At 39.0% G+C, this 15,624-nt stretch overlaps 1 protein-coding gene across 6 annotated transcripts in view; it reads right to left on the reverse strand.

The window, feature by feature from the left end:
* Window positions 1-4,595, reverse strand: part of ZNF510 (zinc finger protein 510) — a 22,242-nt gene extending 17,647 nt beyond the window's left edge. For 2 of the 6 annotated variants that reach the window (XM_082842597.1, XM_082842595.1), the window contains exons 1-3: window positions 4,443-4,595; window positions 2,553-2,824; window positions 1,680-1,738 (exon numbers count right to left, since the gene is read on the reverse strand). In XM_082842597.1, the coding sequence (XP_082698723.1) occupies window positions 1,680-1,738; window positions 2,553-2,622 (129 nt within the window). In that variant the 5' untranslated portion in view covers window positions 2,623-2,824; window positions 4,443-4,595. Of the gene's footprint in view, window positions 1-1,679; window positions 1,739-2,378; window positions 2,426-2,552; window positions 2,825-4,442 lie in introns of those variants that run through there. The other 4 variants (XM_082842598.1, XM_082842596.1, XM_082842600.1 and 1 more) reach the window with 4 other exon arrangements.
* Window positions 4,596-15,624: the final 11,029 nt, after the last annotated feature.

A 15,624-nucleotide genomic window follows, 5' to 3' on the forward strand; every position in this document is an offset into this window, starting at 1 on the left:
GGGATGAGAGGCCTTTATTGTTTAGGGATGAGAGGCCACAGAGTGATATACAAAGTTGCTGATGAACTACCCACGTGGAAGATGTGCCTGAGTAGGTGAAGAAAGAGGTGGGACAGATCAGTAAAGAAGCTATTCCACCAGTTCAGTTGAGAGGAGGAATAAAGTAGAGGAATATGTTTAAAATACATTAAATTGAACCATATAAAATTGCTGTTATCTCTGATCTACACAAATAGGAAAAGTCCCCAGACGATATTGGCCAGATGTGGCAGGAGTTAAGAGAGTGAGAGAGAGAGCAACAGGAGTCAAGCATGCATTCCATTTTTTGTGGCTTGGGTGCCTGGCTGAATGGGGTGATACCATCTATAGGGAAAGATGAGGAGGATTAGTTTGGGAAGGGCTGTGAATGTTGACTTTTACTTTGAATCAGTTGTGCTGGAGATACTTTTAGATACCTACAGAGAAACGTTGAGTCAATTATGTCCTGTACGGTAGCCACATATGACTATTTTAAACTTAAAAATTCAGTCCCTCAGCCACTCTAGCCACATTTCAACTGCTCGAGAGGCACATATGGCTACCGGTCACCATTTTGGAAATGCAGATATAGACCATTTCCATCATCACAAAAAGTGCCATTGGTCAGGGTGGGCTGCAGAGCCTCATTTGGGAGACCAGCAAATACATCATTGTTAAAACCAGAAATGGGATGAAATGAGTCAAGAAGAATAGTTAGAAGAATAGTGAGAAGGAATAGAAACTTGTGGAGGAGACATGTGAAAGGGCAGAAGGAAGATGACTCCATGAAAGAAACAAGAGGCAGGACAGTGGCAGAGGAGGGTGTCACACATACTAATGCAGGAGACCTTCCAGAGACACAGAGAGGGGGGAGTCAGGCACTGAGACAGGTCTAGTGAGGTAAGGACTACACAAGACCCATTAGATTTGACTGTAATTAGGTCACTGGTGAGTGCAGGTCACAGGCATATGAAGAGAGACACCAAGGCTTCATGCAGTGGACTGAAGTATGAATGGAAAGTGTGGTAACATTTACCAAAGAACAGTACTTTAAACTGTCTGCTAAACAACTTGTTTATGACAGGTACTTGAGAGGAATATTTATGGAGAGCTATTTTTACGGACATGAACGTACAGCCATTCATACTGACCTCTAGTTAGTCTAAGAATTATCCCTGGATCCAACAGGATAACTCAACTTCTGTTTTACTTATCCGAACACCTGTTTTAACAAAAGCCCTGCTTTGGCAATATGCCCTTTATTTTCAGTGGAATTCTTTTCAGGGTTGTCATTGGAAAGATCTGTACTATCACCTACATGAAGACCAACAAAGACATTTCTCCTGACTTTGACGACTTTAAATTCCATGAGGAATGTCTGGTTTAAGCTTCTCATCAACATAATTCTTCAAACAAATATTGTCTGTCTAACTCTCTGCCACGGCTATCAGAAAGGTCAGAAGAAATTTGCAGCTGCACTTTGGAAAATCTGTAATATCAGAGGACCTTTATCTATCCACATGACAACTCTGCTGTGCTATTCATCTGCTTTTCTATTATCTTCCTTGAATAATTCTGATCCGTTTCTATATCTACTTTGCCATGTTAATTAACCATCTATACAATCCATTATTAAAAAAAGGTGTTAATGAACAACTCACCTGAGATATGTTCATTTTCTGCTGCTCCTGAGAGAATGCAGAGAACTGTGAAGAATAAGCTGGGGGTAAAGAAAAGAGGGATGGAGTCAGGATAGGTCTGGTGAGCTTCTGTATTCACTAGCCTAATCTCATCACACCAGTTGGGAAAAAAGTCTCTCTATGGAAAAATGTTCTGTTGATCCTTGAGAAGCAGGAAGCACCACATAGAGACAGCACTCCCTGAATATGTACATCTCTGATATGATCATATGGATATAACCCTGCTGTTTTTCACTGGTTGATGTTAAATTATTTTCCTATTGATTTTAAAAAATGTATGTCCTCTCTGACTAATTCACAAAAAACTAAAACAGAGTATTAATATCCTATTATTTACACCTTGAGTTAGAAAATCAACAGAAAACTCTGAACAAAAAGATAATGACAAAATATTTTTAAATCTTTTTGTTCTGATTTGTTGCAATTTCTCAAAAAGACTTTTGATAAGACACTTTTAGTGACTTACCTGTGACAGAATGAACAGTGCTGTGCTTTGAACAGCACTGTGCTTTGCTCCTAGCTCTGTCCTGGGTGACCAAGGGACATACATCTCAAGCTCAGTATTTTGTTTTAAGGTTTTAAGAGTCAAAAGTAGAAATCTTTTCCTATATTATCATTTTGTGATTCTATATGTTCAGCATAAAGGAAGCCACAGCCTACCTCTAGATGCCATGTGTAATGAACATGGCGTGACAGTGGCTCAGAATCTGAAAGAATGAGAGAATGAAGAAAGTGGGGGGTTATTTAAGGACTGAAGACAGAATTTCCTTGACTCTGGCTGTGGCTTTACCTGTGCAGTGTATCAGTCACCCATCCCTTTCCACCCCTGCTCACCACCTTCTGCAAGCTGATCCACAGTTTCCACGGTCACACAGTCTGTGTCGGATTCTGGATGTGGTGACATCACCAAGTCTGGCTCTCTCTAGGCAAGGTGATTAAGATCTAGCTCTTAATCACCTTGGAGCGAATCACAACCTGCTCCTTTCTGGGTTCTTCTGCATCTGTTCCGAAGCTCTGATGAGGGTGGTTCCTCTGAGATGGGACTCTTGTCCCCGCCTTTCTGCCACAAAAGAGCTGCTTTGTTCCAGAGATGCTGAGACTTAGGCCTAGGAAACAAATGCATTTTAGTTGAAACTTTCATATAGAGCAGTGTTTCTCAACTTCAGCACTAATGATATTGTGGGCTGGATAACTCTTTGTCATGGGGGTGAGGGGTGCTGTCCTGTGCATTGTAGGATGTCAAGCAGCATTTCTGGCTTCTACCCACCAGGTGCCAGTAGCACTTCTCCCAGTTGTGACAACCAAAAATGTCTCTGGACATTTCCAAAGGTCCGGGGAGCAAAATCACCCTGGTTGGGAACCACCGGTGCAGGGCCTTAAACTTACTTCTCCTGGAATTCATTAGAACTCTTTTATCCATTATGGTAGCCACTAGCCACATCCCACTATCAAGCACTTGAAATGTGGCTCCTGCCACATGTTGAAGTAACATTTTTGATATATTGAGACAGACACAATATGTTCTTACAATTAATTTCACTTGTTTCTTTTTAGTTTTTAGCGTGGCTATTAGAACATTTAAAATTACATACGTGGCACACCTTCTCTTTCTATTGGACAGCACTGCACTAGAACATCAGACTGTGCTTTCTGAGGACAGAGACAGCCTGGACAGTGCAGAAGTTTCCAGGAGCCTTAGTCTTAACCCAGAGGCTCTGGAAACATTCCACAAATCCCAGAGTAAACACACCTGTCACAGAGTGAGATTCAGTTCACACTGACTTTACAATCACAGTCCTGGGGATTTGGGGACAAGTCACTCTGCTAGTGCTGTGATAGCTGCAACACTGGGTTTTGGGTAGGCAGGATATTAGGAACAGCTTGAAGTTGGGAGGAAAGTATACCTTTTTTTACATCCTAGCTTCCTCACCTTTGTGACCTTGGGTCTGTTATTTCACTTCTCTGAGACCATTTTCTTCTTTTTTAATGACAGAATTATACCTTTATTATAAATAGGGTGGCTGTGAGGATTAAAATCTAAATGAAAAGAACAAAGTGTCTGGGCTTCCCTGGTGGCGCAGTGGTTGAGAGTCCGCCTGCCGATGCAGGGGACACGGGTTCGTGCCCCGGTCCGGGAGGATCCCACATGCTGCGGAGCGGCTGGGCCCGTGAGCCATGGCCTCTGAGCCTGCGTGTCCAGAGCCTGTGGTCCGCAACGGGAGAGGCCACAACAGTGAGAGGCCCACGTACCGCCAAAAAAAAAAAAAAAAAAAAAAGAACAAAGTGTCTCCTAACTATGATGCGAGCCAACATTATATGTTGGCTTATTAACTACTACTTATTAGTGCTTATTGCCTAGCACTTGGCTGAAATGCTTTACCGGTGAAGACTTATCTCTCTGAACAACGCCACGAAACAGTTATTAGTAACCTTATTTTTAGGTGAGAAACCTGACTTATGCCCAAGTAACAGAGAAGGAATTTACTCGATCTGTTTGGCTCCTAAGCTCGGGAGCTCAACTCAGACCCACCGCCCGCGCGCGCTTCGTGGCAGGTTCACGGTCAATATTATAAACGTGCATTGCCCTTCCACTGCTGGCAAGGGACTTTCCCAGGTCCGGCTGCGGTCAGCTCCCACCCCCGTGCCGCACCGAGCATTTCTGCCTAGCACTCAGCCCCACCTACGGTCCCGGAGCCCGCCCCCATTCACCTTTCCCAGGTTTACCCACTGGCCGGGCACGGAGACAGGCGGTGGGAGGCCCACGTTGGGGCAGGAGGGGTTTCCGGGACTTGCCGTTCCTTGACCCGGGACACAAACCTACCCTTCCAAGCTGGACGTCCGGACCTAAAACGTCCTCACCTCAGGCGCAAAGCCTCCGCGCCCACCAGTCGGGAAAGGGCGGAAGTAGAAGAGTTGGGTTACCTCACCAGCGCGGAGAAAAGCCCAGGACATCCGTTCCCAGAATGCTGCGCGATAACCGGAAACGTTCAAGACTACGTTTCCCATAAACGCTGCAATCACTCGCAAATTTGCGGGGTGTGTGTGTGTGTGTTTGTAGAGGGGGTGGGAGTTAGGGAGCAATAAGATATTGTTGACAGTCTGTACTGATGAATGACACTCAAATTCTACCAAAGCCCCAGAGGTTATGTGTTAAACTCTGATAGTACAGCAAATCCAGTGTGTGGTCCTCGATCAGTGATCCTCTTTGGAGAAAACAGGCCGTTTGGGAACAACTGTGGAAATTTTTATATGGACAGGATATTGGAAACATTAAGGGAAGTTATCATTACCTTTGTTAATTGTTATAATATTGGGATTATGTAAGTTTACCTTTTTTTAGAAATGCATGTTAAAGTACTTAGCATTGTATTATATATTTGTAATAAAAATAACTAGAAAAGGCAAATATAGTAAAATGTTGAGAATGTCTACCTCTTGAAAGAAGCAGTGGAACACTGTTCTGAGGGGTTTGGGGCAGGACGCAGCATAGAAACAGGACATCACTGGCTAGGAGGTCGGAGATTTTCGTATAAGGCAGGTCCTATTTTCTAGGTTAAAGTTAAGCTAGTTAAAGCTGAGTTGGAGGATTGTGATTGATGTATGTTAAATTTCCTCGACTGTGATATGTGTTCCGTAAGTGCAGGCCAACTTAGGTTTAGATTTGCAATGTGGGCCCCCATTTTGTGGGTCCTGATAGACAATTAACTTTATCATATATAAACAGCTTTTGTAAATAAACTGTAAAATGTAACAAATGCTGGAAAATGGAGACTATGATTAACATAAAAGAATAGGATCTGTAATCCTCAGAGTTTATTTCTGAGGAAAAAAGAAAAAGCAATAACTGAAAGTACACATAACTCAAATAAGGAAATGATTATCATGCAAATTATGCATCTCCTAGGGATGAACTTGCTTAAAATTTGTGTGCACACTTCTGAAATTAGAACCAAATTAGAAACCTCTGCTTATACTTGTATATAAATACACACACGCACACTTTTTTTGGTTGATATTTTGTAACACTGATTATTTTATATGGCAATGATAAAATGTGGTTAAGTTTTGATTAGCAAGAAAAAAGGATTAATGTTATCAGTAAGTGCAGTTTTGTGAATCAAGTTATAAAACTTTAATCTATTGACACTTCAGAAGCTTTAATAAGTAGTATTTTCCTAGATGAAAATAATAAAATTAAAGTTCCAATCAGAATTCTAAAAAAGTTTTTTATGTGTGTTTTTCTCTTTGACATTTGTATTTTTTGTTTGTTAAACCTAAAGGAAAAATTGTGACTTTCATCACAATAAAAATATTTAATAATGATTAGAAAATAATTGAAAATGCATAACAATGTGTCCATATTAACATGTATGCTACTGCTAAAATATTTAACAACTGATCCTTGTGCAATAAAAGTTCAGGTCCAGGAAGAAAAGAAAGTGAGAACATATTGTGTATCAGAGCTGGTTTCAATAGTGGAAAAAGGACATTCAGTAACCTCGTTAGAACAATGAGGTAGGTGCCAGAACAAAGTAAGTCCGTATCCATGGCATTCATATTACAATAAATAACTTTCATAGGGATTCAAGTTATAAGCACTTAAAAGACAATTTTAAAGTTGTTTATTTTTAAATCAGTTATTTATTTTTTTTATTTGGTTGTGCCAGGTATTATTTGTGGCACGCAGGATCTTTGTTGCAGCATGCAAGATCTATTTCCCTAACCAGTAATCAAACTCGGACCCCCTTCATTGGGAGCGTGGAGTCTTAACCACTGGACCACCAGGGAAGTCCCAATTTTGAAGTTTTAAAATTTAAATTCTAAATTTCTTAAGTTCTTAAGGAATACAAACATTTTAAAAATATAAGGCCTTTCAGCTCCTTTCCTTGGAAACGCTTGCCCTTCACTCCTATCTCATGCCTAGGACACTGCGCTAGGCTTGGGAACACAGCCTTCATGTCCTGAGAGGGGCCACAGACATGCTCCGTGCTCCACCTCTTCCGAGTCCAGTGCTACCAGTGTAGATGCAGCACCACTACAGTTACTAATAAATATTTGCAGAAGAATACTTTGAGGCTGTAAAACATTCTGTGTCTCCTTATAGTATCACCCACCCAATTTAGCATTCATCTGTGGATCTTGCCTGCATCAGTGATTACTCTGGTGTTCTAATGGTGGTTTTCAATTTCTGTCTTCCTTTGAGAAAGTATAAAGCAGCTTCTGACATTAGGGAACTGGCCTGACACTTAGAGCCTGGCTGTCCATTAAAGCTGTCTTGGTGCTCAGAGCTAAACAGAGCTGTTTTCCTGTTGGACATAATCTCACTGAACACCAAGTGGACAAGGTCATTTTGTGACTATGATGATGTAAGACAAGCAAGACCAGTTTATAATTTTGCATAAGTAGGGACAAAAACAAGGTTGTTCTGCTACTCTCAAAATTAGAAATATCCCTCTCTCAGCTGATATGAGTGACTGCTGCCTTTTTTTTAACAACACGCAATCCAGACTAAATTCAGCTGCCTTTGAACCTCTGCAAAATGAAATAACCAAAGCTCAAATCCAATAATTCCTTCCTAATACCCTTTTACTAAAACAGTTTATGGTTCCCATATGGTGTGCACTCTGCCTCATTGCAACGACTATTAAAGTCCAAATTGTTCAACTACCAGTATGTTGCTGGTGATATTTGGCTAAAGTACATTAACGTCTTCTACTGTTATTAATTGGACTTCTGTAAGGAGGATTTGTCCTTTCTCCCAATTTATTTATTCAACCATTTGTTTTTATCTGTATAGACAGGTGAAGATTTATGTCATTGCTTGGGCTATAATCCGTTACTATATTTTTTGCTAAATATGTTCTAGCTCTTGCCATTGGGAGATCCTTCAGCTTGCTCTGTGTCCTTTTTCCTCTTTTTTTAATAGGTTTTTTAAATTATTTTTTTAAAATTATTTTATTTATTTATTTTTGGCTGCGTTGGGTCTTCGTTGCTGCGTGCAGGCTTTCTCTACTTTGGGCGAGTGCGGGCTACTCTTCGTTGCGGTGCGCAGGCTTCTCATTGCGGTGGCTTCTCTTGTTGCGGAGCATGGGCTCTAGGCGCGCAGGCTTCAGTAGTTGTGGCACGCGGGTTCTAGGCACACAGGCTTCAGTAGTTGTGGCGCGCGGGCTTCAGTAGTTGCGGCACACGGGCTTAGTTGCTCTGCAGCATGTGGGATCTTCCCGGATCAGGACACGAACCCGCATCCCCTGCATTGGCAGGCGGATTCTAAACAACTGCGCCACCAGGGAAGCCCTAGGCTTTGTTTTTTAGAGCAGTTTTAGGTTCACAGCAAAAATGAGAGGAAAGTACAGAGAGTTCCTATATACTTCCTGCCCCTTCAGACATACAGCCTTCTGCACTATGAACATCCTGCACCAGAGTCATGCATTTGTTACACTCAATGAACCTGCATTGATATATCATTATTACCCAAATCCATAGTTTGTATTAGAGTATACTCTTGGTGTTATACATTCTGTGGGTTTTAACAATGTAGCCACCATTATAGTATCATACAGAATAGTTTCACTGCCTTAAAAATCCTTTGTGCTTTGCCTGTTCATCCGTCCCTCCCCTCTAACCTCTGGTAACCATTGATGTTTTACTGTTGCCATAGTTTTGACTTTCTCATAATGTCATTATAGTTTGCATCATACAGTATGTAGCTTTTTCAGATTGACATTTTTGATTTAGTAATATGCATTTACTAATTCATGTCTTTTAATGGCTTGATAGCTCATTTATTTTTGATACTTAATAATATTCTATTGTCTAGCTGTACCCCAGTTTATTTACCAATTAACCTACTGAAGGTCATCTTGGTTATTTCCAAGCTCTGGAAATTATAAATAAAGCTGCTATAAACATCCATGTGCAAGTTTTTTTGTGGACATGTTTTCAACTCCTTTGAGTGTTTACCAAGGAGGATGATTGCCAGATCATATGTATGAGTATGTATAGTTGTGTATGAAATTGCCAACCTAACTTCCAAGTGGCTGAACCATTTTGCATTCTTACCAGCAGTGAATGAGAATTCTCTTCAGCATTTGGTGTTGTCAGTGTCTTTGATTTTGGCCATTTTAATGGGTGTATCTCATTGTTTTTGTTTGCAATTCCCTAATGACATATGATGTTGAGCATCTTTTCATATGCTTCTCTTTGGTGAGGTGTCTATTCAGATCTGCCCATTGTTTAATTGGGTTGTTTGTCTTCTTATTGTTTAGTTTTAAGAGTTCTTTATATATTTTGGATAACAGTCCTTTATCAGATATGTCTCTTGCAAATAATTTTTCCTAGGCTGTGTCTTGTCTCCTCATCCTCTTGTCAATGCCTTTTGTAGAGCAGAAACTTTTAATTTTAATGAAGTGCAGCTTATCAATTATTTCTTGCATGGATCATGTATTTGGTTTTATATCTAAAAAGTCATTACCAAACGCAGGATCATCTAGATTTTTTCCTATGTTATCTTCTATGAGTTTTATAGTTTTGCACTTTACATTTAGGTTTATGATTCATTTAAATTTAATATTTGTAAAGGATGTAATGTCCAGATAAATTTTGTTTTGCATGTGGACATCCCATTATTTCAGCATCATTTATTGAAAAATCTGTCATTTCTCCATTGTGTTACTTTTGCTCCTTTGTCAAAGATTAGTTGACTGTAGTTGTGTTGGTCATTGCTGGGCTCTATATCCTGGTGCATTGATCTTTCAGTCTGTTCTTTCACCAATACCACATTGTCTTGATTACTATAGCTTTATAATAAGTCTTGAAGTTGGGTAACATCAGCCCTCTGACCTGATTCTTCTCTTCCAATACTGTGTTGGCTAGTCTGGGTCTTTTGCCTCTCTGTAAACTCTAGAATCAGTTTGTTTATATCCACAAAATAACTTGTGATTTTTTAAATTGGGATTGCATTGAATCTATAGATCAAATTGGGAAGAACTGACATCTTGGCAATATCTAGTCTTCCTATCCATAAACATGGAATACCTTTCCATCTATTATTTATTCTTTCATTTCTTTCAGTTTTGTAGTTTTCTTTATATAGATATTGTACATATTTTGTTAGATTTGTTGCCAAAATTTCAATTAACAATCAAGTTAAGAAGAAAAAAGGGAATTTTATTTGAGCCAAACAGAATTATAACCTGGGAGACAGAATCTTGGAAAGCTCTGAGTACTTCCTGCCTGTTAGAAGTTGAAGGCACAGTCATATACATTTTTGAGACAAAGGATCATACATGACAATGACATACTGATATTTTATATATAGTTCACCAAATATACATAGTCCAGGTAAGTACATACAAAGCAAGAAGCAAGTCACCATGACCCCTTACAGAGTTGGGAACAAAGGCTATTTTTTTATTTTTTCTGGCCACGCCGTGTGGCTTGTGGGATCTCAGTTCCCTGACCAGGTATTGAACTCAGGCCATGGCAGTGAAAGCCCGGAATTCTAACCACTAGGCCAGACAATTCCCCAAAGTCTATTTTTTTAAAATTTCCATTCTTAGTGTCAGAAGAAAGAAAAAAAAGTTGATCTTTATGGTTGAGCAAGCTCTCCCATCTTTGAGGAGGTTTGGTTAATGCATAATGTAGAGGCACACTACACATTAGGGAGGGAGGGAGGAGGTCCAAACAGACACAGAGAATTTTATGTTTAATTTTTTCTTGTCTGGCCTTAAAATACAAACTTTATTTCACCATTTCCCCCCTTCTGATCATTAATCATTCAATAGAAAGCATTAGGTAATTAAATATTTGGCCTCCCAAGCCAGGGTGGTTGCTTACCTGCCCTGAATCCATTATGTCCCCCAATACCAGGTTTTAATAGTCTGGTTCTTTCTTTCCTTTTAGGGAGTTACGCTAGTAGAATGCTTAGCAAGGACTGATAGTCAATTCTAGGTTGTCCAATAGGATTTATGTCAATTTTACCCTGTACGTGCACTGTGCATGCCCATTATCTTATCTAGAACTATAGATATGATCAATAGTTTAAAGTCATTTAGCCACCATTATTTTAGTTGGAGTTTTGAATATACATTGAGAAGCACAAGAGGTTACTCTATAAATTATGCAGAACACAGTCAATATAGCCAACAGCCATAACAAAGTCATAAGCAGAGCATTTAAGCCATAAATCCCCAGAGATGAACCATCTACCCAAGATTTCACCTAGATTAGGAAGGGGATCCTTTAATACAAGAATTTTATTTTATGTGTGAGTCATTAGATGAGTTATATTAGAAGACTCATTCAGTATGAAAGCACAACAGTCTGTCTGGATTATAGCACAAGTTTCTCTTTGCAAAGCAGTTTAAAAAACCAAGAGCCATTCAGTTTTGCAAATCACTTTCCTATCATAGAAACTTCAGAATTGAGTAAATTAATCTAAGGTAGTAAAATAACATGGAGGTATATGCTGATGGGGAAACATTTTATAGATTATAGGAACATCTGAAAAATGTCAGTGACAGGAGTTATGAGGGACCTATATTGGCCTTGTATTGACTGAGGAATTTTTTTTTTTTTTTTTTTTGCGGTACGCAGGCCTCTCAGTGTTGTGGCTCCTCCCGTTGTGGAGCACAGGCTCCGGACGCGCAGGCTCAGCGGCCACGGCTCACGGGCCCAGCCACTCTGCAGCATGTGGGATCTTCCTGGACAGGGGCACGAACCCGCGTCCCCTGCATCGGCAGGCAGACTCTCAACCACTGCGCCACCTGGGAAGCCCTTGACTAAGGAATTTGATGGCAGATCCAACAATCAGTCAAATTGCCTCCAGTAGCTATATTTTATGACAAATTTACTAAAGAATTTTTCTTCCATCTTAAACACTGGGGCAAAAGTATAGCTTGAAGTAAAACAATAAGTTTCAATTTTGACAGGGAGACATTTGGTAATCTGTACAGTTGAACTAGTAGGATAGGTCTTAAAGTTCTGGTTCAGACTCTTGGGTGAGCTGTCTGCTATTGTTGTCATCTTCTGGTCCTAGCTTGGTGATGCTTGTCTTAGTTGAAGGCAGGTGTTACAAACAGAGGCCAAAGTCCATTCAGGTGGAGGGGACTTTTTAAAATGAGAGATGTGAATCCAAGAATTTATGTCTTTCGGTTTGGCTGCACATAGATTAGTTAATAATACCTGATAAGGTTCTTCCCATCACGGCTTCAAAGAATCTTTTATTTGTTGTCCTTTCCAATAAACAAAATCTTTAGTTTGCAATTTATAATCCTTAAAGTTTTCATCTCTTGGGAACTTGCTGTAAATGGAGTTAGTTACCAAATTTTATTTTCAGTGCCTCAATAAGACCCTGACAATAATATAATATATTTCTCTTGAACACCACGAGTGAAAGTTTCCAAAAATATTGTTTTCCCCATAAAACTATTTTCTCAGGTAAGAAAATGTGTTAAAGAATACATATGCTGGAGTAATGGCCACAGTGCTCCAAGAGACACTATCAGTTTCGTTTTGTTTTTTAAATCAGGTCTAAACCATATTTATGTGAAAGGTTAAAAATTCCCCCCTTTTGCTGCTATATTTGTTTCTCTACTTCGGTGGCAATTTGTTGAGCCTGAAGAAGGAAACCTTTTACTGGGTTAGCAGAGTTAATGGAGAGCAGTGGATGTTCTTGAGGCTGGACAGGATGAGTATTTTAAAGCTACCTGTTTGGCTGCAGCATCAGCAAGCTGATTTCCTGTAGCTTCCATAATATCAGATTTGGAATGCCCTGCTGTTTTAATATTTGCTAACTGTTTAGGCAGTTGTATAACAATTAATAACTCTGTAACCTGTTTTCCATTTTTAAAATAGGTTGTCTGGAAGAGGTTATAAACCTCATTATTTTCATAGCATTCCAAAGTTGTGTGCCACTCCAAAAGCATAGTGACTGCTAGTATAAATATTTGTTACCTGGTCTTTAGCTAGCTGACAAGCTCAGGTTAAGGCAATTAATTTGGCTTGTTGTCATGACTTTTTTTCTGGTAAATGAGAGCTTTCAATTATGTCTACTGTGGGAGTTACTGCATATCCAGCTCAGTAAACCCCTACTCATCCTTTAAGGAGGACCCATCTGTAAATTAAATTTGGTCAGCATTATCAATAGAAGCTTCTTATAAATCATTCCTGGGAGCAAGAACCAAATCAGTTAACAAAATTTGTTTTCTTCCTGTGGTACTGGAAACAAAGTTGTAGGGTAAAGTTTTACATGGAACTGAGGTAGTATTAGGTGCAGAAATCAACAATACTTTGTAAGAAGTTAGTCAGCTTGCAGAGTAGTGCTGAGTGTGGGACATAAATAGTTAAAGGAGACTCTATTACTATGTCTTCAGTAGCCTTACATAAGAGAGACGTTGCTGAAATAGTCCTCATACAAGGTGGAAGTCCTTTTGCTATGAGTCTAATTTAGTTTTGGAGCATAAAAGCAAGTTATTTACAAGCATTTTTGTAAAAGCATCAGAGTAGGACAATAACTGTCTATAAACATCAAAAGACTTAAAAGCATGGTTAAAGACCTGATTACAATGCAATCGTCAAAGAAATTTGGCTATTGCTGTGACATACAACATTTAAGATAACTAGAATTATGACTGAAAATATACCAGGACATTTCAAATTTTAGGAACTTCATATAATTTCTAGAACATTTCTGTTAATAATATTTACTCATGCAATATAACCTAAGAAGTTTATCATTACTCATCTGAGCATGTTTTCCATGTAATTTAACAGACCAGGTAAGCCTAATTAGTTAAATATCTGTCTTTGAGATGTTCAGAGGCTCTCTTAAGCATCTCAAAGTTAGCTAGAGGTCAAAGAACTTCATTTAGAATTTGATTTGAGAAAGTTTGTTAAAGATATCAAAAGGTTTTCAATATTTGGCCAAGTAGGATCATAAATCACTGTGAAACAATATTTACTCACTTAACCAAAGTGACAATAAAAGATTTCAAAGGCAAGTGCAGAAAGTTACCGGTAAAGAAACTTTACAATCTGTTATCAAAAACACATCAATATTTCAAGAAAACTTTGTACTGTGAGAGAAAAAAACCCAAATTCTAGTTTTGTATTATTTCACATTTAATATTAAAAAGCATTCATTTAATTAAATTCAATCTAATTTTAGTCAGTTTTCAAAAAATTAACTAATTTTTTGGCTGCATTGGGTCTTGGTTGCTGCACGCGGGCTTTCTCTAGTTGCGGCGAGTAGGGACTACTCTCTTCATTGCAGTGTGTGACTTCTCATTGTGTAGGCTTCTCTTGTGTGGAGCATGGGCTTTAGGCACATGGGCTTCAGTAGTTGTAGCACGAGGGTTCAGTAGTTCTGGCTCACAAGCTCTAAAGTGCAGGCTCAGTAGTTGTGGTGCATGGATTTAATTGCTCCACGGCATGTGGGATCTTCCTGGACCATGGATCGAACCCATATCCTCTGCACTGACAGCTGGATTCTTAACCACTGCACTACTAGAGAGGCTTCTAATTTTAGGCAGTCTTGACCATACATAAAACTCTTGACCATGCATAAAACTCTTTCTCTTTTAAAAGGATCATACACTATGATCAAGTGGGGTTTATCCCAGGAATGCAAGGATTCTTCAATATATGCAAATCAATCAACGTAATACACCATATTAACAAATTGAAGGAGAAAAACCATAGGATCATCTCAATAGATGCAGAGAAAGCTTTTGACAAAATTCAACACCCATTTATGATAAAAACCCTGCAGAAAGTAGGCATAGAGGGAACTTTCCTCAACATAATAAAGGCCATATATGAAAAACTCACAGCCAACATGGTCCTCAATTGTGAAAAACTGAAACCATTTCCACTAAGATCAGGAAAAAGACAAGGTTGCCCACTCTCACCACTATTATTCAACATAGTTTTGGAAGTTTTAGCCACAGCAATCAGAGAAGAAAAAGAAATAAAAGGAATCCAAATCAGAAAAGAAGAAGTAAAATTGTCACTGTTTGCAGATGACATGATACTATACATAGAGACTCCTAAAGATGCTACCAAAAATCTACTAGAGCTAATCAACGAATTTGGTAAAGTAGCAGGATACAAAATTAATGCACAGAAATCTCTTGCATTCCTATACACTAATGATGAAAAATCTGAAAGTGAAATTAAGAAAACATTCCCATTTACCATTGCAACAAAAAGAATAAAATATCTAGGAATAAACCTACCTAAGGAGACAAAAGACCTGTATGCAGAAAATTATGACACTGATGAAAGAAATTAAAGATGATACAAATAGATGGAGAGGTATACCATGTTCTTAGATTGGAAGAATCAACATTGTGAAAATGACTCTACTACCCAAAACAATCTAGAGATTCAATGCAATCCCTATCCAACTACCGCTGGCATTTTTCACACAACTAGAACAAAAAATTTCACAATTTGTATGGAAACACAAAAGACCCCGAATAGCCAAAGCAATCTTGAGAACGAAAAATGGAGCTGGAGGAATCAGGCTCCTTAACTTCAGACTATACTACAAAGCTACAGTAATCAAGACAGTATGGTACTGGCACAAAAACAGAAAGATAGATAAATGGAACAGGATAGAAAGCCCAGAGATAAACCCATGCACATATGGTCACCTTATCTTTGATAAAGAAGCCAAGAATATATGGTGGAGAAAAGACAGCCTCTTCAATAAGTGGTGCTGGGAAAACTGGACAGGTACATGTAAAAGTATGAGATTAGAACACTCCCTAACACCATACACAAAAATAAACTCAAAATGGATTAAAGACCTACATGTAAGGCCAGGCACTATCAAACTCTTAGAGAAAAACATAGGCAGAACACTCTATGACTTAACTCACAGCAAGATGCTTTTTGACCCACC

The sequence above is a fragment of the Leucopleurus acutus genome, assembly GCF_964270905.1.
Source record: "Leucopleurus acutus genome assembly, chromosome: 7".
NCBI lineage: Eukaryota > Metazoa > Chordata > Mammalia > Artiodactyla > Delphinidae > Leucopleurus > Leucopleurus acutus.